General features: G+C 31.7%; 4 protein-coding genes and 1 long non-coding RNA gene across 7 annotated transcripts; 1 reads left to right on the forward strand and 4 right to left on the reverse strand.

The window, feature by feature from the left end:
* The first annotated feature begins 4,972 nt into the window (after positions 1-4,972).
* On the forward strand, positions 4,973-7,781 carry LOC114181871 (rRNA biogenesis protein RRP36-like). Its single transcript, XM_028068484.1, has 2 exons — positions 4,973-6,771; positions 7,455-7,781. The coding sequence occupies exon 1, from the start codon at positions 5,762-5,764 to the stop codon at positions 6,674-6,676; it is 915 nt and encodes a 304-aa protein (XP_027924285.1). The 5' UTR covers positions 4,973-5,761; the 3' UTR covers positions 6,677-6,771; positions 7,455-7,781.
* A 1,410-nt stretch (positions 7,782-9,191) lies between these two features.
* LOC114181873 (uclacyanin 1-like) lies at positions 9,192-12,194 on the reverse strand. 2 transcript variants are annotated; one of them, XM_028068487.1, is made up of 4 exons: positions 11,859-12,194; positions 11,467-11,651; positions 10,243-10,655; positions 9,192-9,556 (listed from the first exon to the last, which is right to left on the reverse strand). In XM_028068487.1, the coding sequence occupies exons 2-4, from the start codon at positions 11,645-11,647 to the stop codon at positions 9,431-9,433; spliced, it is 720 nt and encodes a 239-aa protein (XP_027924288.1). In that variant the 5' UTR covers positions 11,648-11,651; positions 11,859-12,194; the 3' UTR covers positions 9,192-9,430. The 2 variants fall into 2 exon arrangements, with proteins under 2 accessions (XP_027924288.1, XP_027924289.1); XM_028068488.1 differs by lacking the exon at positions 9,192-9,556 and having other exon boundaries at positions 10,043-10,655; positions 11,859-12,186.
* Positions 12,195-12,814: 620 nt separating this feature from the next.
* LOC114181872 (probable ADP-ribosylation factor GTPase-activating protein AGD15) lies at positions 12,815-16,443 on the reverse strand. Its single transcript, XM_028068486.1, has 9 exons — positions 16,071-16,443; positions 15,806-15,864; positions 15,168-15,258; positions 15,040-15,094; positions 14,537-14,633; positions 14,209-14,422; positions 13,729-13,909; positions 13,502-13,619; positions 12,815-13,153 (listed from the first exon to the last, which is right to left on the reverse strand). Coding segments are annotated over exons 1-8 (750 nt in total). The 5' UTR covers positions 16,122-16,443; the 3' UTR covers positions 12,815-13,153; positions 13,502-13,617.
* Positions 16,444-19,045: 2,602 nt separating this feature from the next.
* Positions 19,046-22,991, reverse strand: LOC114182614 (eukaryotic translation initiation factor 3 subunit J-like). Of its 2 annotated transcripts, none has more exons than XM_028069512.1 (7): positions 22,797-22,991; positions 21,963-22,023; positions 21,143-21,267; positions 20,544-20,686; positions 19,890-20,037; positions 19,651-19,810; positions 19,046-19,558 (listed from the first exon to the last, which is right to left on the reverse strand). In XM_028069512.1, the coding sequence occupies exons 2-7, from the start codon at positions 21,973-21,975 to the stop codon at positions 19,464-19,466; spliced, it is 684 nt and encodes a 227-aa protein (XP_027925313.1). In that variant the 5' UTR covers positions 21,976-22,023; positions 22,797-22,991; the 3' UTR covers positions 19,046-19,463. The 2 variants fall into 2 exon arrangements, with proteins under 2 accessions (XP_027925313.1, XP_027925314.1); XM_028069513.1 differs by having other exon boundaries at positions 22,761-22,973.
* Positions 22,992-25,185: 2,194 nt separating this feature from the next.
* On the reverse strand, positions 25,186-27,891 carry LOC114181362. Its single transcript, XR_003603805.1, has 2 exons — positions 27,430-27,891; positions 25,186-25,446 (listed from the first exon to the last, which is right to left on the reverse strand). It is a non-coding gene; the product is annotated as an uncharacterized LOC114181362 (long non-coding RNA).
* Positions 27,892-27,921: the final 30 nt, after the last annotated feature.

A 27,921-nucleotide genomic window follows, 5' to 3' on the forward strand; every position in this document is an offset into this window, starting at 1 on the left:
AAATCAACAAATTATTAGTATCTACAAAAGATTTAAAACTAAACTTGAAAAGAGGAAAGTAGTTCCAAAAAAGAATGCATAAAGAAAAACTGTAAAGAAGGAAAATTAAAAAAGAGAAAGGAAGTGAGTGAGCAATGACACAGAAGTAGTAAAGAGGACAAAGGGTGAGAAGTGAGAAAAGACTAATTGATTTGATGTAATTGTTGGCATGTTGTTAGCATGATGAAGAAAAGAAGGTGTAGCATGACACTTGTTAAACAATTTTGGTACAGTTTTCTTTGGTAAAGACGAAAGTTGTAGCTCAAATTTGAAAACTCAGATTCAAGAAAAAGGTGTGTAATATATAGTTGTTGTTGTGATGATTATCAGAGTTTGGTTTAAGAAAAAAGTGTGGTTATGATTAGGAGACATTTAAGCTACGAAAGAGGAAAAGAGAGAGAAAGAGAAAAAGGAGAAAAGATGTGTGTAGTGTGTAGAAACAAGTTGGGGTGAGTCGGTGTGTGGTTGGTTCCCTAGGGTAAGACAACTCACCCCATTCCACACTTATCAAATATGTTGCTGTACAATTCCAATGTGTCACTACTCTATGAATTTTTGAAAGCTTGAATTTGGTATTTTTATTTTTTAAAGTTAATCAATTTAGTACTTTCCATTATACTCTAGTTCACTTCGTTTGTATAGTAGTGAAGTGTCAATGTGCAACAAATTAAATAACTAATTTTAATACTATATTGAATACACATGATCAAGAAAACATGAAAAGAGAGACTAAAATGATGTTAACTACACCCAACAAACAAACCAACACAATTAACAACTTCATTCATGTTTCTATTGCATAATGACAGCTTACTAGTGTACAAACAACTTTAACTGAAATATAATGAGAGATACTAAATTGAACCACTTTAAAAAATAAGGATATCAAATTGCATCTTTCAAAACCCCAGAGATTAAATTGAACATTCCAAAAATTCGAGAATCAAATTGAACAAACTCAAAAAATTAAAAGACCAAATTAATAATTATACCTTACAAAATTTATTAACATATAAGTAGTGACGAAATCTACGTGTATATGTGTATGGACAAATACAATTCCTAATTTTATTAAAATTATTACTAAGTATAAGAAAAAAAAATTATATTTCTAATCTTATATATTTTTCCCCTTCAATATATTATTCCACTGACATAAAATCTTATATCCATAAATGTGGAGAAAGAGGTAAAAAATAGAAGAACATGAGTGGTATAAGAGCACAGCGAGATCTCTTGAGAACAAATATCACATTACAATATATTTAGGTTTCACTTTTATAGTGATATGGAAAATATTGAAGTGTTTGAATTTTTTTAAGATTAGTTTTTAATGAGTTTCTAAAGTAGGTGGATGTTTTAATATACAATAACCATTCGTTTAAGTTCGTATTTTAATCTTGAGAGTTTGATGCAGACTTATAAAATTTTAAAAATCATATTATAATGTGAAATATTATGAATTATATAATAACGGTATGAAATATTATGAATATTGAAAACTTTTAAAATTATAAAGATATAAGAGATGTGTTACAATGACAACTTGTTATTTTATTTTATTCATATAATTTTTATATCTATCTATTTATCTAGATTCACACACACACACACATATATATATATATATATATATATATATATATATATATATATATATATATATATATATATATTATACCAGAATATACAGTGAAATGATTTTAATAATTTTTTTAAAATAAAATTACAAAATTATTCATCTGAAAATTTTTATTTTTTAAATATAAATTTAGATAGATTGCGGACTTAAATGATGTTTCCTGTGTACATGAGATCACTTTGAGAATAAAAATTAACTGCAGTGTGTTTTTGTTTCTCGTAAAATTGACTAGATTCTATGCACATAAATGCATAGATATTGATATTGCATAACACGCGTGCTGCAACTTGCAATGCTGCACTATGTTGGTAAATTATGCCTCCTTTGTAAGGTGATGGATTCATCATAAAATGGAAATAGCCTATTTATAAACATTTATAAATTATTACTCAATTATAGGTTTTGTGGTCTGCAGTAACATTCATCTTTTGAAGTCTACAACGATGATAACAATGTTTGGATTTGGAATCTCACTCCTTGAGTTGTGGACTCTAATTGGTTCATAGCTTTTGTTAACCGTACGTTGAAGATATCGAAGATATCAAGACGGAAAATAAAATAAAATCTTCTTTTTTTAAAAATTTATTCGGTTGGAGGATACCCATTTTTATTTAGACGTGTTAATTTAGTATTTGTTTTAAAAATGTGTCAATCTAGTCTCAACTTTTGAAAAAGTGTCTTAATCAGATCTTTCTCAGACAAAAATTACTAAAGCTGTTAACTTAATTCATAACTTTTATTACTAATGTTTGATATAAATAGCAATACTTAATTTTATAAGTCATTTTAAATATTAATATCATTAACGGTGTTAATAACTTTTTGTTAAAAAAGACTTAATTGAGCCATTTTTTTAAAAGTTGGAACTCAATTGACATCTTTTAAAAAATGAATATCAAACTTACACATTTAAATAAATTTGGGTACCATCCGATTAATTAAACTTTATTTAAATTACCTTAATACGATATTAGGTCACTTGAAAATATTCGGCGTAAAAGAGTAGTAATTCTCCCAATTTTTTTATACATATAAATTTATATATTTAGTATCCTAAATTTTGATATATCTATTTTAATACCTTCAAAATGTTTTTTTTTAAGATCTGTTATGGATAAAAAAGTATGTTGGGAAATCTTACATTTAATAATTAAATCTATAACGTGTAAGAGTGAGACAAATCTCACAAAAGAAAATAAAGAAAAAGAAAATTATTGTTGATTAGACTTAATTGAGGAAACCACGAAAATGAAATCTATATGTTTGACTCAATTATTTCAGGAAATGTTAGAGATAATTACAACCAAGCTTTGTATATATTTATGGTCATATCATGTCGATAGATATCAATGTTCAGTATCGTCACTGAGAAAGAAAACCCTAAAGTATTATCATGAACCAAGTCGTAGATTGAATTTTATTACTTAAAAAGAAAATCCAAGGTCAAGATTATCAGATAGTATAATTGGGAGTGTTTGAATAATGTCTGTGAGAAAGTTCTTTTATGATATTTTTTAGTTTTTGAAAATTCAGTTTACAATTTTTAACGAAAAGGTTCTTTTTTTAAATTTGTCTAACTAATTTCATTGATCTTTTGCTCAATTTTTTAATCAAAAGCGATTGTATGAAAAGGAAAAAGTCCAACGACACTTATCTGACTATGCAAAGTAAGTGAAGATATTTATGGTTGTTTTTTTTTCTTTTTGAAAAGATATTTATTTTTCTTATTATCCATATTGTTGAGATGACTTGTTTATGACTCTGTTATAACCATAATAATTCAATGTGTGTGAAAGGACAACCACTTAATTGCATGGTTTATGGTGGAACCAACATACACGATTATGGGAAAATCAATGATAAAATATAATATTAATTGCAAGATTTCTTATTGATTTTTTGTGTGCTTTTCTTCTATTAACTATAATACTTCTTTCTGTTTAATACGACTCATGTGTGTTGTTAAGAATACTTATATAATTTTTACCTAATAAGAAATAGTGATTTCAAAAAAAAAAAAATTTTTTTCAATCAACAATTTGAAGAATAAAATAAAGAAACAAAATCAACTACTGAAAGATAGTGATTTGTCCGTTTCTATTTTTCACTATGTTATTGGTATAATTTAAAATCCTTGCTTAATGGAACAAGTTAAGTATTATTACCATGTGGAATGTTGAGTTTAAGTAATAATATTTATTAGTTGACAATTTTTTCACAAATCTTTATTATTATCTTCTTCTTTTTTCGGAAATTTTGAGTTAATATTATATTTCTAAATGAGTAAATGATTCAAAAGATGAGAATGCTAAGATTGCGTTTGCACGAAACATATTAAAATATTAAAATTTAAGGATGATTTGACTGTTTTAATTTTTTTGAATGTGTATATTGAGATAAAGTCATTCATTTCTTTATTCTTTTTGGAAAAGAAATCTACAATTTCATATTTCTAGCAATATGGCACAGATAGGATACTTTAATATAAAGCAATTTTTCGAAATAAATATATGAAATACATGTTGAAGAATTATTAATATCATCATAAATAATTATATAATATAATTAATTTTTGGAGTAAATATATTTTTTTCTAAATACTTTTAAAAATTGTGTTTGGTTCCTAAACTTACTCATTCATCATTTTACTTTATAAAAATAATATAAAATATTTTTTAATAAATGATATTTCGATGTTATATTATAATCACAGTGAAACTTCGTATGTTATGTTATATACATATTATTTGTAAGAGATAATATTTTATACTACAGTAATAAACAATAATATAATTTAATTTAGAGATAAAACGTAATTTCTAAAACTCTTTGAAAACGAAACACATAATTAATCTTGAATTTTTATATCAATCATATTAATTTTGTAACCATTAAAAATTTAAAAATGCTTCACTTTAGAAACTGTAGATATAATATAATGATTAAAAATAAGGTAATAATTTGTGATGTATACATGCAGCATGTAGTGTTATGGTTAGTTGAGGAGCTTTAGGTTAGTGGTGCCAAAAGTTGTAATCACAACCTCCGCAAATTGTGGCCACCGCCGCTCAACGCAGCTACCACTTTAATTCGGATTACTTAATTTACCTTCAAATATTGCTTACATTTCTTAAAATAAAATAAACCTTGCTAACAACCAACCTAATTCTGGTTAATTAACTAATAATACATGTACCATTTTCCACCCAAATTCAACCGTTTACTTTTTCTTGACTTTTCAAATCTGAAAATATATCCAAACATTTTTGTTTTTTTTCACAAATCAATAGTTAAAGTTTCGGTGGTGGTTATATCTCTGGCACCTCCTATATTGCAATGAGTGAAGGTGAAGGTGAGAGTGCAAAAGTTATCATCTTTCTCATACCCTTTTCACTGTTGTTGAAGAATCTGACGGTGGGGAATTCATCAGACAGTGTCTTTGGTTGGGAATGAAAAATGGTTGGGAATTCATTTCATAGATATACATGTTGTTTATTTAAAATCCGATCTTGGTTCATTCATGTGGTCCTCTACTACCACTCTATGACCACCCTGCATACCCAGTACTAATGGAATTTTTGTTGGTTCTGCTGCTAACTACAGCACCTGAAACAGTGAAATTTGAAAGCTCTCTTTCTTTAAAAGCCTTCTTTCTTTCTTTGTACTCTAGAGACTAGAGTGGACTCGAGTTCTTCTAGCCACCTTCGTCTCAATACATTGTCTTCACTTTTTTCTTTTTTTCTTTCTGTTCCTTTCTCTTCTGTTTCATCACCTTTCAAGGATCTGCAGTCATTCACCACAAATCTTGCTTCTTCTTTGTCTCCTCCGTTTTAAAAAAATGAAAAACTTTCAGAATTTGGTTTTCATACACAAACCTCAGTTTCAAAAAAGCTCCTTTCTTTTGTTTTTCCTCTGAAGAAAGAACCGGTGCTTGTTCATGTCTATGTACTAGTTGGTGAAATCCCCCACCCACCTAGAAGTTTTTGTTTCTGGGTCTTATTCTTCTCATTTTTTCTAAGCTTTTTGCTTTGAATCTGCGTGTTGTTGTGAAGAGTGATTATTAGTAGTGCTGCCTGCAACATGTCAGCGATGGATCTTTTTCAAAAACCATCTTCTCTCAGAAAATCAAACAGATTTGAAACAGCCATGTGGGCTGCAAAGCTTGTTCTCATGTCCATGGGGGTTGTCTCCACTCTTGTTTTGTTTAAAGTGGCAGTAGTCCCATACACATTCCACCTTCTTCTCTCCACTCTCCCTCAGTTTTGGGTCTCAGTTAGAAGCTGGCTAACACTCCCATTCCTTTACATCATTGTCAACTTCATCATCGTCATCATTGCAGCTTCCTCCAAAACCAATACCCACCCCAAACACTTCTCCGACTCTCCTGCACTCTCTGATCCCAAGCACTCAACCACCACCATTTCAGACACTACCAGCCACCCAACCGAGCCAGAGAGCCAAACAGATGAACCCAAGGAAGAAGAAAAGGAGGTTGAAGAAGAACAAGAACAAGAACAGCTAGAGCAAAAGCAAGAGCAAGAACAAAAGGTGGTTGAAGAGACTGATTTGTCCTATGGCAAATTCATGCTCCACCCTTTGCTAGAAAATTGCACCAATGATTATCTGTTACCGGATTCCGATGGTGATGACACACTGGAAGCCACGTGGAAGGCCATCATGGAGGGGCAGGGGAAAACGATGAGGCCACAGCTGAAGAAGAGCGACACATGGGGCGCAAGGATTGCTAAGGCAGAGCCATTTCGTCGCAATGGGGAGGGTGATGATGATGATGACCCTGTGGCTTGGGCTCAGAAGGAGCTAAAAAAGTCAGACACTTTCAACGATAGAGCTTCCTTGAGAAGGGAAAAATCCATGAGTCTAGAGGAGCTGAATCGCAGGGCGGAAGCTTTCATTAAGAAGTTCAACCATCAAATGAAGTTGCAGAGGCTGGAATCTATCCAGCGTTTGAAGGAAATGGTAAATCGCCGTGTCTGATGTGGCTAGCTACTACTCTCTTTCTTTTTCACCAGTCACAGTGAAAATTTAGCAAAGTGATGAGAATCTATGGAACTTTGTTGACCATTTTGAAGGTATTTATCACATATGCTTATTTTAGTTCTTCTCACTGCATTAGGTCAGCACATTACCAAATCCATGTGTTATGCAGAATTTCACTGTGGGATATGCGTGTAATCATATGTATATGTAACATATTTGTTGTTATTAAACCCTTCAGTAATTTTTCTCCAAACCCACTTATGCTTTTAGAACGGTTAGTCTTGTCATATGCTAGATGACAACTGTTCGCATATTAGTGTTTGGATTAGCAATAGTAGTTAAATACAGCACTTTCGTATGGAATCTTTTTGTACCTAAATTAAACATAATCAAATGTCTGCTGAACTTTTTATCCTTTTTCCTACGAGGTATGACCTCAGGAAGGACTATGTAGAGCTTCTTATATATATATACTCAAATATGTATTTTTGTGACTGAAAAAGTGACACTGTCATTCATTCCATGGTGCATATATCTATGCATCTAATTATATTCTTGAAGCACTAGGCATTCAACACTTGTCGAAACATAAGTAGTAGTTGGAGAAATTAAATGAATCTAGCTTTGATTAGACTGTTCCACCTACCAAACACTTGATTGAAGAGTAGGAAAATTATAATCTACATTATTAGTACGTAATATATATAATAAATCCCACATATATAAGTTCCAATTGTCGGTTTCCCTATGTTGACTCTTTCTTCTCCATTGGCAGGACATGCTGTGTACATATTTTTGCTGCTGAGACTGTGAAGAAGCCAAGACAAGTATCAGACATGGTGTACTTTTTCCCTTGTCAAGTTTCTTGTGACATGGTGGGCATAAGTTAGGTTTCTCCCAATCTGTTGTGCAATTTCTTTGCTCTACATCTTCTACTAAACTATTCAGAAGTTTAGTTTTTCTCATATCACCTAATGTTTGTATTGATTATGTAGTTTGAACCCAGGTAGCATTATGAGGCGATTGTTTAATATCCAATGTACAATTTCTGCTATTTTATGCAGACTTAATAATTTACCAATTAATCCAGCTTTAAAATGCATGTTGAGTGAGAAAGTAGTGTGTTGGTCTGAGTGGAGTTGGATGAAAGTGGGTTTGAGTTTGGCAGATGAATAAACATGATTTAAAAAACAAAAAGGCTACGTCGTAGATTCTATTTGCTGAATGGTTGTCCTTTTTTACTTTTATAATTACAAGAGAACCGACACAGAAGGAAGGGGGGAACAAAGTTGGATACATACCATTTGAACCAAATCATATACACCTAACAATAACAAGTGACAACCGTACTCATCATGCAAGGAGTTGATATATAGCAGCTCGTGTACATTGGTAGACCAGACCCTTTGGCGTATTATGGGGCAAGAAAGGAACTGAGCCTTTTATTTTATTAATTTTTTGGGTACATGGATTGAAGTACATGAAAGAAGATAAATTGAATGTAGTGTGGGTGAGGAGTGAGTTGTCCTTTCAACTGTGCATGGTTGCATGTGAGCATCAATTGAGATAAGTTGGCTTAAGCAGATTGGTTAAGCTGTCAAAGTCTACAAAGGTAGAATTAGTTTTGGATGAAATTATGGGATTATGGCAGTAAACTTGGAGAACAGAAGCACATGGTGAGTATCTGTCAGCATGGTATAGATCATTATAGATCTAGTGGGACTTGCTGTTTCTTTAAGCCTTCATTTTAATTATGACACCCTTAGGTCGGAAAGCACGTTGCCCCCTTACATGCCAGTGAAAATTGAAGCAGAAAGAGCCCCATGTCTATTGTTGTGTCATCAAGTTTCAGTGCAGAACTTCTTAAAGAAGTAGGACCTTTGTACAATTGAAAATGTAAGTGGATCCAAGTTGTGAGAGTGAGAGAGTGAGAGAGTCTTTTATTTGTGAGAAACCAAACCAAACCAAACCAAGCCACAGACACGGACCCCCATCTTCTGCCTGCAAAATACCTTTAGCTTCATTTGGGAAAGTTCAGTTTTTTATTATAATATTGCATTCTCCTTCTATTTTGACGCTTTCTACTTTTGTCAATGAATTCTGCTGCCATCAAAATGGCCAAGTATAATTCAACAGCTAGTGTTATTTTCTTCTAGTAGAAATTTGAATTATCAGTGTCTGACGCGTGTGACACTGCATAACCGTTGCTTATGGTAATAATTATGTGTAAATATTGATTACGAAGAGTGTATAAGCTAGAGGACCTAAGAATAAGACCCACTGTTTGCCATTATCAAAGACTAGTCCTTTTCTGATTAACCACTAATGGAAAGCACCAAGAAATTCCTTGTACACGTTGTCATGGCACAAGGAAGCTGTGGACCAGAGAATAGGGACCCAGAGAAGAGAAGACTCTGGACAAACATTTTCACAAGAAAAGATAAATATATATTTTACTTAAAATAAATCTATGAATAAACTAATTTTAGTTTGCAAAAGAAATGAGGCGAAGAGTAAGAATGTGTATTGAAAGCTGCTAATTTGCATTTAGGTTGAATAAGCAGCACTCAAAACTGTCTCTGATAGAGACTTGTAACTTCTAGCGGCTACTATTATTCCTTTTGTAGGTCCCCAAGGACACCATCCATCTATGCATACAAAGTCTAAATATGAGTACCTATGACAATTTAATTGCAAACTACCAGCATTATTATTTGAAACTTCAACATTCTTTCTTGCAGGGTTTGGAATTTAATGATGGTATTCTAAAGGGCTAAGCAATATTATGGACGCCGCCCCATCATCACGCGACACGAATAATGCCTTGGCACCTTGTAGACAAAGGCGATAAGAAATTGCTGGTGTTAAAGGCCCAACCTACAACCATTTGGCCATGGATTAGCAAGGTTCTGTTTTTGTTAAAGACATTTCAAAGTTTGTGGAAAGAAAATAACATTTCCCTGCTTCTAATAATACATATTGTCTCTCATGTCATGATATGGCATTAGTAACACTTACCTTCGTCATTGAGATAGGAAATGTAATTAATCTGGATTGACCCAGTCGGATCAATTAAAAATATAGGGACCTAGTTAACTAAATCCAAAATTTTATAACATAACTAAGATTAATTAATCTAATCAGTAATTAATAATTTAACTATTATTGGAATTAAAGATGACATCAATTTTCACACCCTTTTTTACTTATCTAGTTTACATACATCATCCCGTTTTATTATTCACACAAAGAACATTAGCCAAGTGAAAAAGCAAATTTGTAACCACAGAAAATATTCACTTTGAATATGCATGCAGAGCTGCAACTAGTACTTTTACAAGAAAGGAAAGTACATACCATGCATCCTGAGAAAATATTCACATTGAATACGCACAAAGCAGACTCATTATTCAATTTCAGACCGAAACATTCATATACGCCCTGAGCAATAGGCCAAGGTAAAACTAAAATGCAGCAAGCTAGAAATTTAAACGCATGAGATGAAAACAGAGGCGTGGAAAAGCGAAGAAGAAAGGAGCGTGGGCGAAAGCGAGCACGATTACGAGCGTGATTAACGGCACCACCCCAAAACGCTCGTCTGTACCGGAAGAGTCGCAGGGTGAGGGCTCATCTGCGGGAGAGTGTTCGACACGGTGAGGCGGTGGAGGAGAAGGAGGCGGTGGAGGAGAAGGAGGCGGCGGAGAAGAACGAGGCGCAGGAGAGGAAGCGGTACCGGGGTCTAGGTTTTCATCGTCGTTGGTTCCGTTGTTGGACTGGGCTAGAACTTGGACTTGGAGTTTAAGGCCCTGTTGACAGTGGCCCATTCGGCCACACACGAAGTATCGCGTTCCCGCTCCGCCTAAGTGAATCACGGTTTCTCCATTATCGTACGTGGCAAGCGCGTTGGCTATCGTACACGTGTCGTAACCTAGTTGGTTCACCTCCACCACGTCGTGAACCGGCGTGTACGAGAATACTGCCAGCCAAACAACGCCAAAACTTTTATTATTTTAGTTTGCTCACAGTTTAATATTACAAATTTTGTTCAGCTTTGATTTTTTAAAATACCATTTTTGTTTCTCTATTTTTTATTTCTGAATTTATTTCCTTATTTTCAAAATTCCTTAACTGAATCTTTAATTTTATATCTTTTTCATTTTGACTTTTTATTTAATTAAACTTTAAATCTAACATGTATTGAAAATACCTTAAAAATAATTTAAGTAATTAAAATTTTAAAAATACACATGAAAAATGAAGAATTAGATAAAAAGATATTTTAAAATATAAATACTAAAATCTGAAAAATAAATCAAAATTGTATTTAAAAAATAAAGAGCAAAAGAAATTTTAATTTAACCAATAAAAAAAAATATAATCTTTTGTGCCGAAAATGCCCTTTGGTTCGTCATCGTTCGTTTCACTTCGCTAAACTATCTTCCAAATAAACGAAAATGTACTGAAGAATGATCAGAATTTTTGGCTACAGAGAAAATAACGCATTCTAGATTAGAAAACGTGTTTGTCCTCAACGATTCTGATAACAAAAATTCAAAATAGAACTTGAACTAATTAACTATTACTCTGCTGTTAAACCATCTGAAACTCGAAGGTTGCGACTGAACACGTTATGCTTGGCAGAAATTAATTTCTCTTAAGATATAAATGCTTTCGTGCATGCGTGCTGGATTAATTAAGATGAACGGAAATGAAGAAACATATGTATGTGTGTGTGGTGCACGCATGCGTGGATTAATTAAGATGAACATATACACATGGATACGTACCGAGATCGTCTCCGATATTAAACGTTGTCGTAGATGACCAGGCCTGGATGTTGGAACTGAGATCCCAGCCTGAGGCTCCGCCGACGGTATGATTCTCGCCGCAGACGCATCGGAAAAGAGTCGAAGTGAAAACAATGACGATGATTGCCTTGACAGCCCACGCTGGCCTGAGTTTCTCCATTTTTCTTGGAATCAAACAAGAAAAGAAAAACTCAGAGCTAAGTAACAGACAATTGAATTGCGCAGTACAGAATTGGAAGTCTAGCTCAGAAAATTCTGGATGCAATTGTCAACAATCCAAATCTGAAACTTAATTAATGTGACAACTAACAAGTTAATTAACACATGAGTTAATTTTCTGAGGAGAACGAAAGAGAAAATACGAGGCATACCGAGATGAGATTCGCACAGAGAGGAGATGGCCTCTGAACAGAAGAAATTGAAGCTACCGCAAATTTAGAAAGTGGATTTCTGAAAGCATCGAAGAAGAAGAAGGAGAAAGAAGGAGAGAGAGAGAGTACGTTAGAGTTTGAAGCTACGTTGAGAGAGATTTCATAGTTTGATCGTCCAGGGAGAATTTCGGTGTTTTCCCGCCTTTATACGTTGAGAGAGATAGAGAGGTTCATAATCAGATTTTGATTTTGTGGAGGGTAAACTACAATGCGAGCAGTTTCACCGTGACGATTTTGCACCCATTAATATATTTTTATGTTGTGCTGGAATGAGATGGAAATATGTAAAGGAGAAAAAGTTACCTATTCTCAATTCATATTAAATATTTTATAAATTTACTCCCAGAGTAAATTTTTAGTGTCACTTTCAAGTCTTTTCATCATATTTATATATATATATTTCTGAATGAAGTACACTTAATATTCATTAAATAAAAAATTGACTGCTAATTACCATGTTTAATATTACAAATTTTGTTCAGCTTTGATTCTTTAAAATATCATTAAATTCTTTTCATTATATTAAAGGCTTATTTATTAGCACGTTAATATACACGCTTTAAAAGTTAGGTTCTGTGACCAATTGCTCACGATCATACACCTTTTTAAGCAGAAAACTTTAACTAAAATTTTGATTTTTAAAAAAAAAAGTTATAATATGTAATTAGAAAATAAAAAAAACCTTGAAAAGGAGGGGGAAAACTATTTCAATTGTATTATAAAGCTATTTAAACTAATGTTATTTTGACAATTATTAAACCATTATATTTCCTCACCTGCTTAGAAATGTTAAAGCCTGCACAGTAATGGCACTGCAAGATTTTCAGTTTCAAGGCAACTAAGATAAAACTTCTGGCCAATGAACCATTGATAAGCAACCCAAAATTCGATGCAGAAAGAAGGTTAAGATTGCTATGTATTTCACTGATGAATAAAAGAAAAGGTTGCACTAGAAAAGATCAAACTTAGGCTGGGGCATATGACAACATCACCAGTCACAGACTCTTGAACTGACACTGATAAGAAAAGAACTGCTATTTAGTATTTACTTCCTTTGATCTTTTCTTAATATCAACCAATGGCTGTAAGAAGGAAAAAGTGATAGAAGCTACAGTACTGATCAAACCATTTTATGAACGACCATAGGCTGTGATACATCAACACCAAAGTAGTGCAAATGTGCACAAAATTTATATCCTGCTGCAGTGTGTTGATTGCAAACGTTGTTATCAAACCTGTGAGGAAACATAATCTTCAGTATGAATTGTTTTCAAGATATATGCCATGTATCAAATTATGCACGTGAGACCAATCTCTTGCACTAAAACTAAGAAAGTTGGAAACATGGTTATCTCAAATGTTTATCAACATGCAAACTAGTTATCTCAAATGTTGGAAGCATTGTATTGTATAAGGATGCACTTTGAGCTTAGTTGAACTATTTCAGGTAGTTCTACAGCCACAGACCATGACAAATCTTATGATTTCAGGAAAATATGGAAAAATATAAGGGTCATCTGAAAATGAAAACAAAGCAAAACATCAAATCAACATTGCAATCGTTGGAAAAGAGAAGTACACACCAGATCAATGCAGCTCAAAGTTCATGCAACATTACAAGACCTTCTTCACCTACAATGCTGTGGCATCTACACAAAGAGCTAGCTCAACAATCTACAAACATACCTCATAAGCCTTCTCCTGCACACATGAAATGCATAACATGAGATTAAACCATCTTATTAGTTCCAATACGAAGAGTGCAAGGATATTGAACAAAAAATGTGCAATAAAAGTATTTCCGTCTTACAATCGAACGTTATCCAGCTAGGAGGTGTAGTTGAGAATTCCTGTTTAGCATTAGGGGGGGAAAACAAGCCAAAATGGTCAACAGTACCATTGTTCTTCATCCTGGAGTTGTCAAAATCATATGATGCAGATGGCCTCCTTAATGGTACAGGTGAAAGCTTATTTTGCATATCAGGGGACCGCTGAATTACAAAAGATAAACTTTTATCGGCTTTTTGTGATGTAGTAGATATTGGAAGGCAAAAATTTTTTGAGAAGAGCACAAAGAGAATATTATGGAAAAAATATTTCAGAGTGGACATTGAATTCAATAAGATACCATTTTGATCACAGTATCTAATAGTAAACTAGGTAAACTGTAAATGGCCACCCATATGCAGACTAAACAGTGCATCTTAGTAGTTCTTTAAATGATCCAATGTATAGGTATGAGTGCAAGAAAATTCTTTATCCAGAATTGAACTTGATTAAACATGAATACCTCCTGAGATCTTGGTGTCGGAGATCTTGTTGTCGGAAGCGGAATATGGTTCATATGTTTCACAAGAATGCTTTCCTCAAGAGACAATCTCCTATTCTTCTGAATACCACTCTTGGACCCAGTAGCTGGTGACTCATTCCGGTTAAAGATTATTTCAGCTGACTTTGAAGCTGGTTGTAGTTCACCCTTTGAAGCCCATCTTTTCTCCACATACCTGGAAAATTTTAAGCAAGTTGACAGCATCAAAATAGGGTAAATTAGATGCAAGTTTAAGCTTATGCAAACAAGCAATGCTGTTCACAATATTTCCTTAACAGTTTCAACTCACTTCGAACGAATAAATCTCTCGATTCCATATCCATTTCTGTCAAAATTTGGCGGTAACTCTGCCTCCCAGTGCTTATTTGACCTCGCATTACCCATTACTGCATAAAATACAACAAATCAAGAGATGAGCTAGGTACACATTCTGCAGACAACCAAAGTACTAAATGCATTCAGCTGCAAGAGAATTCAAGAGCTCAGTATTTTTTCTAACAATTATCCTATCTTCCATGAATATCTAGTTTCACCAACCAATTAAATGGATATTACGTAATCTCATATAAATGATATATCTACATACATATATATGGAATGTACCATACCACTTACATGAATTACTAATACAATTTTGACAGACCAACATCTAACCTTCTGACAAAACTAGTTAATTCCCTTGTTCTGAAAAGGCAACCGAGTTACTCATAGTATCTAACTATTTACTATCTCATAATATGCTTAACAATATTTTTGACTCAGAAACATGAAACCAAATTGTGTACTTCTTACATTGCATAAAAGAAACTTGATCTGGCAACCAGGTATCCAAAGTTGTGGATCGCACCTAGCAGCAAAATCAGAAGGCTTAGCCAATTATCAATTTGTACACCGAAACAGAAGAAGATATGTATGTAAACCTGTGATATATGTACTCCAAGACTCCGATGAATTCCTGAACATTGCATGCAAATGAATATTCCTAAGTTCACACTTGCCCATCGCGGTGCCCTGAAATTTTAAAAATATGTTCTTAAAAAATATGAAAAAAACCTAAACAATTTCAAAGTAAATAATCTGTGCTAAAACCCAAGCTGATCCCAAAATCAAAGGATATGAACAGCAAAGTGAATAAAAAGGAAAACTTTGAACTAAGTACAAACACAAATCCTTTTGGATATCTGATGTAGAACCATTATCCATGGGCATAGAACACAAGTACCCAAAACTGTTGAAGACTCCCCCTCCCCGAAAGAGACTTGTTATAGTTGAAATTAGGAAATTACACTGCCACTCCGATAATTTCTTGGATTTTCACTCAATACCCCTTCTATAGTAATTCCTTAACTATTTTTGTACCATCAGAGATTTTTCTCATCCCCCTAATTCCTTAACACATTGCATTATGTATTTTTTTAAGCGAGTTATTTCCACGTCTCTCGACTACTTTATCTCATGCAAATTTTTAAGAAACCACATGAAGTGCCTATGTAATTTCAAGCAAACATGAAATCTATACTCAACATAAAACAACGGCTTATGAAACTAAGGCACATACTTTGTTCCGCAATCTGCACATTCCCTGTTGTCGGGTAGCTTAACAAGTCCCTCTAATATCTGCATCCATTCAGAAAACAAAGTAAAAGACGTTGTTGCTAGATTCACACGACCCAATACACGAAAACACATTGTCAAAAACATTATGATAAAGAAAAACATGAACGTAAACCCAACTAATCGATAGTTGATAGCACTCAACATCATCATCATCACCCAGATGAAGTAGATGAGAAAAAACGAAAAGGTGTGGGGAAAAATTGCACCTTTGTGTGCTTGGCATGGAGTTCCTTGGAGACGGAGGATTTACCACTCATGTTTGCAAAACCTTCACCGTTTGTGGATGTGTCCCAGCGAAGGAAGAACAAACAGAAAAAGGAGGGAAGAAAGGGGAAGTGGGTGGAGGAAACAATGGTTCAAAAGAGTGTTCTTCAGTTTTCAGCTCATCATTCCTTCTTTAATGAGGGGTCTGGTTTCGTTCATTTGTGGCTCCAAAAGATCAGAGGGAAACACGGTTTGCGATGGAATTGAAAAGAGGAAAACACGCAATTCCATTCGTTCATTTAAATGCTAAAATCATCACTTCCTAGATTTGGTGATTGATTCCAATAATCAACTTTGGAATTTGGGTGGCTTATAGAAAGCACCACGGATACATGCATATAAGGTCAACAATGACAGCTATATATAGCCACCAACACGTTGTTTAAGAAGTTCTCTTAAACACACTCCTTGAATTTTTTTTTTAAATTGATTTTGTTTTAAATCTTAAATATATTTTTAGTAAAATTAAAATTAGAAAGAATTGATTTTGACCGATATATTTTTTTATTTGTCTTTGTAAAATCGGAAATAATTGTTTGTAGTTAGTGACATTTTATTCTAATATTCATAAATATCTTTTTTTTAATTTAATAACACTGTTTTTATTGTCATTTTTAATATTTATTTAAAAACTATTAAATGAAATTTATTTTATGAATTTAAAAAAAAAATTAGAAGTTTTTTTATATGTCATATATGTCGTATATTAATATTTTATCATAATACTAATGTGTTATTTGACCTTTTGTTTAATTTTAGAAAAACTAGAAGAGAAATTATAAAATCAAAATAAATACTTACTCATCTTATAAGAATTAAAAACCTATTTGGTAATTTTAAAAAAATATTAAAGAAAGATAGACCACGAAATTTTGTTATTTTAATTATTCGATAATGTATTAGAAAATATATCTTTAGTATATAATCATCTTTAGTAAATTATTAAATTGTTTGAAAATATTCTAGAGCATTCTAACTCTCTATATCTATATAATATGTATGATAACTGACTTTTTTAACTTTTTTAAAACTATCATAAATTGTAATTTATTGATATTTCAATCAATTAAGAATTAGATTAAAAAAAAAGTTTTAAAACTTCTTTAAAATTCCCGAATAATTTAGGGATGAACTCAACTCAGTTAACTTTTTTCTTTGTACAATATATAAAAGTTGAACGCCAATTTAGACATTTGTTAAGAGGCAGTTTAAAATTTAAGCACACTATTTTTTTCATGAATTCTTTGTGTCTAACATTGTTTTTTTTTTTATCCAAATGTGGATTAAGAACAAACTTATTTTAGATAATTTATACACCACACTGCACCATATGAAGGAGTTTAAATGAGTATTCTGTTTTTAATATCTCACTCAATAATTTAAGAAAATGTTGGTGAAATATGTTCAAACTTTTTTGTTAAAAGAAGGTTTAATTATGCCTTTAGTCCCTATTTTGGAGTCAAAATCTTAAAATGGTACCCAAATGAGGAAGTGCCACGTGTCAGTTCCTCGATTTTTTAAATTTTTTTATTATTTTTTTTTGAATTTTTTAAAAAAAATTAAAAAATTGTCACGTGTCAAGCTGTCATCGTGCCACGTGGCATTGACAGAGTGATGTGGCAATGACAGTGACATGTGTGAGTATTACGCCCACCACGTGTCATTTCTTTAGTCTCAATTTGGTTCCTTTATTTTAATTTGTCTTAATTTAGTCCCAATTTTTATAAAAATTAGCAATTTTGTCCCTTTCAAATTGAAATCAAATTTAATTTCTATATAAATGTACACAAATATTTCCATCAAAATTGATATTTCAAGTAAATATTTTTAACCAAATTAAGTTCATTTAATTAATATTTTACATTGAACTTTATTTAAAATGGTTTAAAAGTTGTTAATAGAAAATAATGTTAATAGAAAAAAATTCATAAATTAACTAGTTCATGTAACAATAAAACACATAAATTTAAAATTTGAAAACAATTTTAAGTAAAGTTGAATGTAAAACATAATTTTAAATAAACTTAACTATGTTAAAAATATATAATAAAAATATCAATTTGAATAAAAATATCAAATTTAATAAAAATATTTGTATAACATTTATATAAAATTAATTTTTGTTTCAATTTGAAGAGCGACAAAATTGCTAATTTTTACAAAAATTGGGACTAAATTAGGACAAATTAAAATCAAGGGACCAAATTGAGACTAAGGAAATGACACGTGGCGTAATACTGACACGTGTCACTGCCACATCACTATGTCACTGTCACGATGACAACTTGACGGAAAGAGCAAATATGAGATGTTTCAACAAAAAAAAGACCATTTTGAGACTTTTAAAAGTTTGGGTACCATTTTGAGATTTTGACTCCAAAATGGGGACCAAAGACATAATTAAACCTTAAAAGAAATATGGAATAATCCATGTCTTATTTGAATCAAGGGACCAAAGACATAATTATTTACACACTTTTGCCAACTTCCTCATGGATGATAGCTCACAAACTCGTCTTGCTTCTGATGCAATTTGCATAATTGTCAATGGTAATTTTTTCAGTTTTTGAGTGCACAGACTAAAAAGATTAGTGACACTTGTACATGGGAAAAGACATTAGAGGGAGGGAAATTTTTGTCCTTTCAATTACTGAATTTTACCATGAAAACCAAAACAGACTTCAACGGGAGAACCAACATGTTGTCGAGAAAATTAAGTGATTGAAAAGGAAATTAATAACTTTATAGATAGATGAAAAAATGTGGAGGAAAAAGTCTACTTCAATATCGCATATTTTTAAAATTTACCATTACATTTTCTTTCATAGGATATTTTACTCTTCAATGAAGGATTGATTCTTGTAAGCTAATCATCATCTTAATCCTAAGGGACCAGGATTCAAATAAGGACTCGCTCTTTTGACTAAGCATTTTGTATTCATCTCTATCATTACAGTGCACATCAAACAGGAAATCAATGCTAAAATCCGACATTAACAGAAGACAATGACAAGTTCCCTTAACAACAAAAAAAAAGTCAAGTTCTATTCTTACAGTCCAAGAACATTAAATGTCCCCAAGTTGAAGGTAATGTTGAATGTTGCCACGTTCATCTTCAAACCTTTTTAAGTTCTATAAATCATATAACTAACTTCCAAGTATATGGGGGTGACAAAATTGACGATGAGAAAACAAAACACTGATGCACACTCTTATTAAGACAAAATACGGGACAGCACTCATTAACTTTTGACAAGGGTATGCCGAAGGGTCTTGTCCCAACGTCCTATGTTGAATCCCGTAACTGAATATGAATGGAACTGGACCAAAAATTTTCACATGAAATCATAATCATCCAGAGCATCATATCGATCAGCAGGTATAAAATCCTCATCAGGCTTGTCAACATTAAGTTGCTTTTTCTTGCCACCTGCAGTATAAAAACAACGAAAACACCCAAAAGAAATGAGACAAAATCAACAAAAATAGAACAGAAACAAAGGGCATCCAATATGAACTTACCTGTCTTCTTTTTACCAGCATTGGCTTCTTTTTCTGCCTTGATCTTCTCATTTGCAATGGCAGTTACTGAAGATGCAATATCTTTGGCATCCGCCCCTTTTAGAGAGGTCATTGATAGTCTCATTACTGCCTTCAGCAAGCCCATATAATGAAAACTTTTCTGCATTTCAGAAAAGAAAATTAGAATGCACTTTTGACACATATTTAAGGAAAGAAGAAAGCAGGAGTATTTAACTGACCTCAAAAGAACGAAGCTTGTGTGAGATGAGCTCTGCATACTCCAAGAAATCACTTTCAGATTTCGGTATGAAAGTGTCAAGGTTCTTTTCATCTTTTCCACCACCAAACAATTCCTTAGTGGACTTATAATCCGCTTCTTCAACTAATCTGTGATAAAATAAATAGGAAACTAGATAAAACTGCATTGTCTAAGTTAGTGATCTGCCTTTTTCTAAATGTCTTCATGTTTCTTTATCAGAGCTAGATGACACAAACCCCTTAGATATCTTTATGTAAATACTGCAACTACTAAAAGTAAACCTATATATCATTGCACTTAAACAAAGTAGTCCAAGTAAAAGTCAAAGAACACATAGCCCTAACAAAGTGAAATGTACTTAAACAACACAATAATTGATATTTAGCAGACTGTTTTATCATGCAAACAAAACCAAGTTGCATTAAGAGTAATTGAAACCAACTATGAAAATTCAGTGTTATGGCCGGGTTACAATTTTCCCTTGTTCACAATCATACTTTCCTAGCCAGCATATGTAGCATACCCACACACTTTTACATGTGAAGTTCAGTAGCAAGTTATACCTGTCAGTGTACTCATAACAAACATTATAAAACAACGTCTGGAAGCTCAAATTGGATAAAAGACAATATACCTTTGTTGGCGAAGTTTTTCAGCCACAGCATCCAATGGTTCTTCCTTTATGGGTTCTATTGTCTTACCCTTCTTATCAGCAGCTTTATCAGAGGATTTTTTTGAAGCCTTTTCAGTAGGTTTTACAGCAGGTGCTGCAGGTGCCTGACAACATTATTCAAAGTAACAAACAAATTCTGGCAATTAATAACTAAGGAGAAAACAGAAGAATAATTATTAGAAATACCAAATCAAAACTGAAATAATCACGAAACTCTAATTTAATTGTAGTAAAAAACATAATTATTGATAAAAGTGTGTACCGAACTACCTGCAATTTTTTTAGTTTTATACAACCCCCTCTATAGAAGATAATGGACAGATAAACAAAGATAAAAAAAATATAACTACCAGACTCTAGTATAAATCACATTGGCTAATAACTATAGTAACAGAAGTTGCATTGGCATAGCATAGCATTAGTATAAAAGGTGTGTTAATAACCAACAGGAATGTTATTTGATAGGAATGGGAAATGGCCATCTTACTTCCCAGATCACAAACAAGTACAATCATACACAAACAATTAGTTGCCGTTACATCATGTTCAATTGTTCATACCGGAGCAGGTTCGTCTTCATCCTCCCATGATTCCTTCACATCATTATCATCCACATCCTCATCATCCCATTTACTTTTAACTGGATCTTTTAATTTAAGATCAAGAGGAGCAATTTGTTCATCCTCTGCAACAAACAGTCTCAAATTAACAGGCTACAAAAGATAGTAGAAGAAACATAATATACAGGCTCATACACATATGTTGTATTTGAAATTAAAATAAATTTATTTTTAGTTGGAAAGATTTAAAATCAGTTAAAAGTGTCTGACTTTGAGTAATGTGATTTGCTTACAGTTTTCAAAATTCATATCTACAATTGAGCATTTCCTTATAAATTTATCCATTTTAACTACTATTAAAAATAATAGAACAAAACTATTAAAGTAATGGGCTTATTTAATCTTTACTGATTCAAACATGAATTAATATTACAATCATTTTTTGTTATGACAAGGTCCATACATACAAATTGATAGCTTAACCAAATCTCATACCTTTTAAATTATTCAAAACATAGTGACAATGAACAAAACATGAGCACCAAGCAGATTCATAGATAGTTTTCTCTAATAATTTGTGAAACATACAAATAATATCCTAAAAAAAAGATGATGACAAGAGAAAATGTCAAATATGTCTGGACACTGGAGGTAAAAAAATATAAAAAAGAAAAATACATACTGAATGAAAATAATGAAATTTTTTACATACCATATAATGAAAGAATTTTATCAATAAAAGCAAGATTCCAGTCATTACATTAACATCAAACAACTTATGTGGATATAAAAGCAAAAAGTGAAGCCAAGATATTATTACCCCAATCATCCATTGTCGAACTTCTTCAATAAAACAGAATAACAGAGTTTCCACCAACCGACTGCATGAACAATAAAGATCATTAGATTCTTAATTGAATCAATGAAAACAATGAACAACCAAAGTGCATTCCCTCCCCAACTCACCTACAAAGCCCCAAGTTCTAGATAAATAAAGTGGACTAAAAAAAAGTAAAACTGTAAATACACATCAAAATCAAACAAGAAACAACTATCTTACATTTTAAAACACCTCCTCGATTAAACACGCAAGTATTAATCAAAAATTAATCACACTGTTTTCAAAATTAAAAAAAAAAAAGGACTACAGGTACATTAAACCAATTAGTCATGGAAAAAATCTGTGAAGATTTAAAAAGTTAAATAGAGTCAAAGACACATTGATCATATAGTCACACAATTCCTTTCAATTCAGAATGGTGAAATCCTCACACAGAACTCGCAGCCACATTTTCACTAAGTAAAATCTTGTACTTTAAAGGAAAAAAACAGACCCATTAAAAAAAAATCAAGAACTGAACCCATATCAACATGGTAAACACTAGCATCAAAGTTCAATCAAATATAAACACATGCAAACATTACAGCCAACAAAAGAGAAAAATAAAAACAAAGAACAATCTTTTGGAGGGTTTAGAAACAAAGACGCTTCTAGAACTACTACTTGACCGAATTCCCCTAATTTTGGTCCCAAAGTTACAGATCCACATCGATTATTTCTGGGAGAAAACCCTCAAAATCATATTCTAAGAAAATAAAACATATACAAGGGAAGTACTGTATTGTAAAATGGATGGAAGATGTGATGAAATACTTGATAATCAACGACTACAAAGGCGTTGATCGGAATTAAGGACTGGGGCGATGGAGAGTGAGGTTCCGATTTGAGGAATTAGGGCACAAAGGATTTGATTTGAGAGTAGCCTTACTGGGGAATATAAACTGCCGTCAAAGTGAAACTTTAGGAATAGGAAGGGTTTTCTGTAACTGTGTATGGAGTGGTGATGATAAAAATCACTCACAAAAAAAAAAAAAAAACAATATATTCATTATAGTTCACCTAAAAAACTATAAAATTGTTTTATGTCTTATTCATGATTAAAATTTCAATTCTGTTATAAATTTCTATTATGGATTTATAATATTCTTGCTAAATTTAATGATTAATAATTTTTTTAACAAATATATTATATATTATTTATATTTATACTTAATAGATTTTCACTTTCATGTGTCACATTTTAATTATATTAAAATATATAATTTTAAAAGAATATATAACTTTATATTTTATTATTTTTATAATTTTATTAATATCTAATAAAGGTAATTTTTCTTTTTGTGTATATAATTTCTACATGTAACTTTCTATTTTACTATTTTTATAATTTTATTACAATATAAAGGTGATTTTTCTTTTTTCTGTATATATATATATATATATTTTTTTTTCTAATTTTATCTTTTGAGTAATTAATTTTTCAAATTTAAATATTATTTTAAAAAAGCATTTACATAACAAAAAGAATTTATATTTTCCTATTTTTATAATATTATTACACTAACTAATAAAGGTAATTTTTCTTTTTTGTGTATGTACTTTTTACATATAACTTTCTATTTTACTATTTTTATAACTTTATTACATTAACTAGTAATGGTATTTTTTTCTTTTTTGCTGTATAATTTATTATTTTTTTAAAAGTTCTTCAGTTATTTTAAACTAAATATAAATTATACAAATATTCATTTTATTAAATAAACTAATTACATTTTATTTATTATAAATATATATTTTTTAAATTACAAAGATTAAAATAAGTTACAAAATGATATATATATATATATATATATATATATATATATATATATATATATATATATATATGGATCCCTAATGGTCCAATACTACATTCATTTTCCAAGTGTCTAATTCAAGAAATCAATAACCAAATCTGATTTTAAGATACTAATGAGTTAATAAATCTGAGATTAATTGCATTGTACTAAGTATTAGTATTGAAACATAAGTTGTATAACAAAAGGAAATATTAGCACTATGTTCAGTAATTACTGAAGAAATGTATGTTAGTAAAAAAGGTTAAAAAAAAGGAAGAAGAAGAAGACAGGCAGCATTAAAATATAGATAGTTTACAATTTTAAATAAATGAAAATAAATTAGTGCATGTATGTAGTTGTAAGATCTTTAATTTAAATGAGTAAAGAACAGAAATGAAATTTAACTAAAAATAGATAAAGACTAAAAATATTGGAAATATATTTTTACCCTAATTAATATGTATGTTATATTCCATCAATTAAAAGAAAAAAAAAGGGAAGAATAAAATTATATTTTTACTGTTAGAAACAACAAAATGCTATTGTTAAAACCCCAATTATAAACTCGTCTTATTATCTATTAATGTTATCCTACCAATATCATCCACCAGAATATGGCTAGAGTGAGACAACATAACATTATTGTTTTCTTTTCTCAAATGTTTATAATTGAGTTTTAATTTATGATATTTATTTTTTAATTTTTATTTAAAAAATATTATCTGTTCTTATTTCTCATGGTTTTGAGAGCATGGGTGTTATTTTTCAAAACAGCATGCATTTTAAAAAAATAGAATTGAAATTATTGTTAAATCAACTTTAAAATACATTTAAAACAAATATATATGATTTTACAATACAAGAATATTTTAAAACAATAATATTTTTTTTTTGTCACTGACTTATTTGAAAAAACCGCATGAACAAGTTAAAAAAATAAAATAAAAATAAACATATGATTTATACCGATTGTTTTTGTCTATATATACAGCTTGTGTTTAAGCATTCATTTGTCATTAATACAATTCACTTTTTTTTTTATATGAAAAATCTATTTTCTATCACAATTTAAACAAAGTTCCAGAATAAATCATGTTGACAGTCTTTTTTAAACCAACAGCCAAAAATCATTCAGGTCATTAAAAACACTTTTTTTCTATAGTTAAATTAACCAACCAAACTAACCATAGTATGCTAACAAAAACTTTTATCCACAAATAACATAATTAGAACAATAATAACAGAAATATATTTTGATTAAAAAAAAAGGAAATGAAATAATCATTGAGAGAAATTTCAATCTTAATATAAAATAATAACTACTTTTTAAAAGTTAATTTAAATAAAAAGATAATAAATAAATATTCTCAATAAAAATTTAATCTAAATATGGTATTTATCTAGACTTAGGTCAAAGATGGTAAGTCAATATGCAAAATCAAAGTGAAAATTTCATATTATAATTGTTATCTATTCCATCATTCAATCACTTCCACTAAAAATCCAAGCCACGAAATTCAGTTTCCCTGTTCTCCATCTTATATGAGGGTTTGCCACCATCTTTCTAGTGGATACTTCTATGCATCAATTCCACTGAGACATCCTCCCAGCAAAGTTGAAGAAAACTGAAAAGGAAAGTAAATAAAAATAAATATGCAAAAGCAGTTCAAAATATATTTAAAACAAAAATTTCGAAGTGACATACAGCAATTTAACAAGTACTAGCAGGAAGAAAACCAGACACACTTTAAAATGTTTTGGCCTAATATCAGCATAAAAACATTACAGAAATAGGTTGATTGACAGCTTCCATTCTCCCTTTGGTGGTCATACTGTTATCACTGATCCGATGTCTTTCCTTACATATTTATTGTTTGTAAGAAGTTACAAAGAACAACCCTGTAAGCACTTCTTTAGGAAAAACCGTTTACAAAAATATAAAAAAGTTTGACAGAAGCTCCTCAGATTTATTCTTTCTTCTACACTATTAAGAAAAACTAACTAATCTTCAGGAATTGGAACGATGAAATAAGAAGTTTTATGGCATCAGGTTAATTCATCATAGGAGCTTTAGTCAGATTCCATCAATGACACTGTAGAAGAAAATGTGTCAAACTAAAAGAATCTATGTATAAACTCAGCTTTCATAGACTTGAGTCTTAAATTTTTAAGACTTTACCTAATTTAAAAATTAATATTAAAAAACCTTAAATAACATATATTCATAAACATAATACTGTAAATACGACAATAATTCAATATTTCAACTTCACAACAACAAAGCAAGGAAACAAAACCACAGGGAACTAGATCTACCAGTGTGACATAATTAAAGTCACACACAAGATCAAGACTGCAATGATTAGACCAAAATGAGTCTCATACAAGTGGATGAGTTCAACGGGTCAGTGTGACAGAGGAAGGAGCTTTTTTCTATTGCAAATAGCAGAGGAAGGTGTGTCAGAAGTGGCAACTTCAACCCAGCCAACAGAGGGGTGCAACTTTGTCACAGAAGGTGAGACATGCATCAGAAGGGGAGAGATGACGTCAATACAAGACGGCTCTGTTTTGTTAATTTGACAGAGCAAAAACTGAACTCTGTTTCGTGAGAATCAAGCAATAGAGAGACATAAGAGAGCCGAGTCCTAATCGTTAGAGTCCAGCCACAACTCATCATTGCTTCGCTGAAAATCAAAGCAGTTATTAACTCACGAAATTGGACTTCAGCTCATGGTTTTGAACAAACCCACCCAATTAGTGAGCAGTTCCATCAAGAGACTTCCACAAACAAGTGAGGACAATTTGGAGAGGTAAGCTCTTAAACTCAGACGAATTTGTTGTTGAACACCCGAGTTTGACAGCCACAAATGGAACTGTGGAAACTCATCATTGAAAGCAATCAAAGCATCAAAGAAAAAAAGTGACAAGATTTACCACCATTACACAAAAATCTTGACAGACAAGATACATATTTGACCGGTGAATGAAGTAAACTAAGATATGGTACTGACTTTCAAGCTAAAGCTATTAAATCAGTGGTCACTGCTAATTTTAATCGCAGTTCCAGCCACAGTTGCAGTCTAATTACTATCCTTGATTTTGCAACATATAACGAACAAAGACAGCAAAAGTCGCAGCATGACAACCCAAAACACATTATAAACAACTGCTACTACAGCCAAACATCAAGGATTTTGAGACCATAATTGCAGCCACATTAAATGTATTTTTCTACAATCTCCCACATTATCAAGTATCACCAATAGACCATAACCCAAATTTAAAAGCTTAGTGTTTTGGTCACGACTGTGATCACCAATCATTTTCTATATATGGACCAATAAAGTAAAGAAAACGAAATAAATTTATCTACGGGTTAAAATTAACTCAACCATAGTATATAATCTGCAAAAACTCACTAGTATTAAGTTAATTTAAACTTGTAAACAGACTAATTTTCGTACTTCAGTTTTTCCTTCACATCTTCTTCTTATATATGCAGTCATGTACAAATTAATCCTAACAGGTTCTACCTGATCCTTGATCTGTCAAATACTCAGTTTGCAAACAAGTTCAAAACAATGGGAGGATCGAAGCTTCAAACTCACATCCGAAAAGTTTCAAGCTTTCGAGATGCGTCATTTAGACGAACTTGTTTCGTTGGGCGTCTTGGCGACAATGGAGAGGGCGTGCAGGCCGGACTGAAGCTCGTCGGCGAGGAGGTCATAGACGAGACGGTGTCGTTTCACGAGGTTCTGACCCTCGAACTTAGACGAAACGATCTTCACGTTGAAGTGGGTCTCCTTGTCGGAACTTCCCCTCACGGCGGCGTGACCCGCGTGCTGGTGCGACACGTCGTCCACCTCTAAAACGGTGGCTTCCAGCGCCGACTGCAGCTTCGTTCTTATCCTGTTTGCTCTCGATAGCACAACGGTGGCTCCTCTCGAACCCATGGGAAAATAATGAGAATGCTGTCAATTTAGGGTTCTGATTTTGTAACGGAGGAGTTTGCAAATGAAAGCAGGGACAAATACCAGGGACAAATACTGGGGAAGATCCATATCAAATGATACACTATCAAAATCAATCACTGAGCTAAA

This window comes from Vigna unguiculata, chromosome 4, assembly GCF_004118075.2.
Source record: "Vigna unguiculata cultivar IT97K-499-35 chromosome 4, ASM411807v1, whole genome shotgun sequence".
Lineage (NCBI taxonomy): Eukaryota > Viridiplantae > Streptophyta > Magnoliopsida > Fabales > Fabaceae > Vigna > Vigna unguiculata.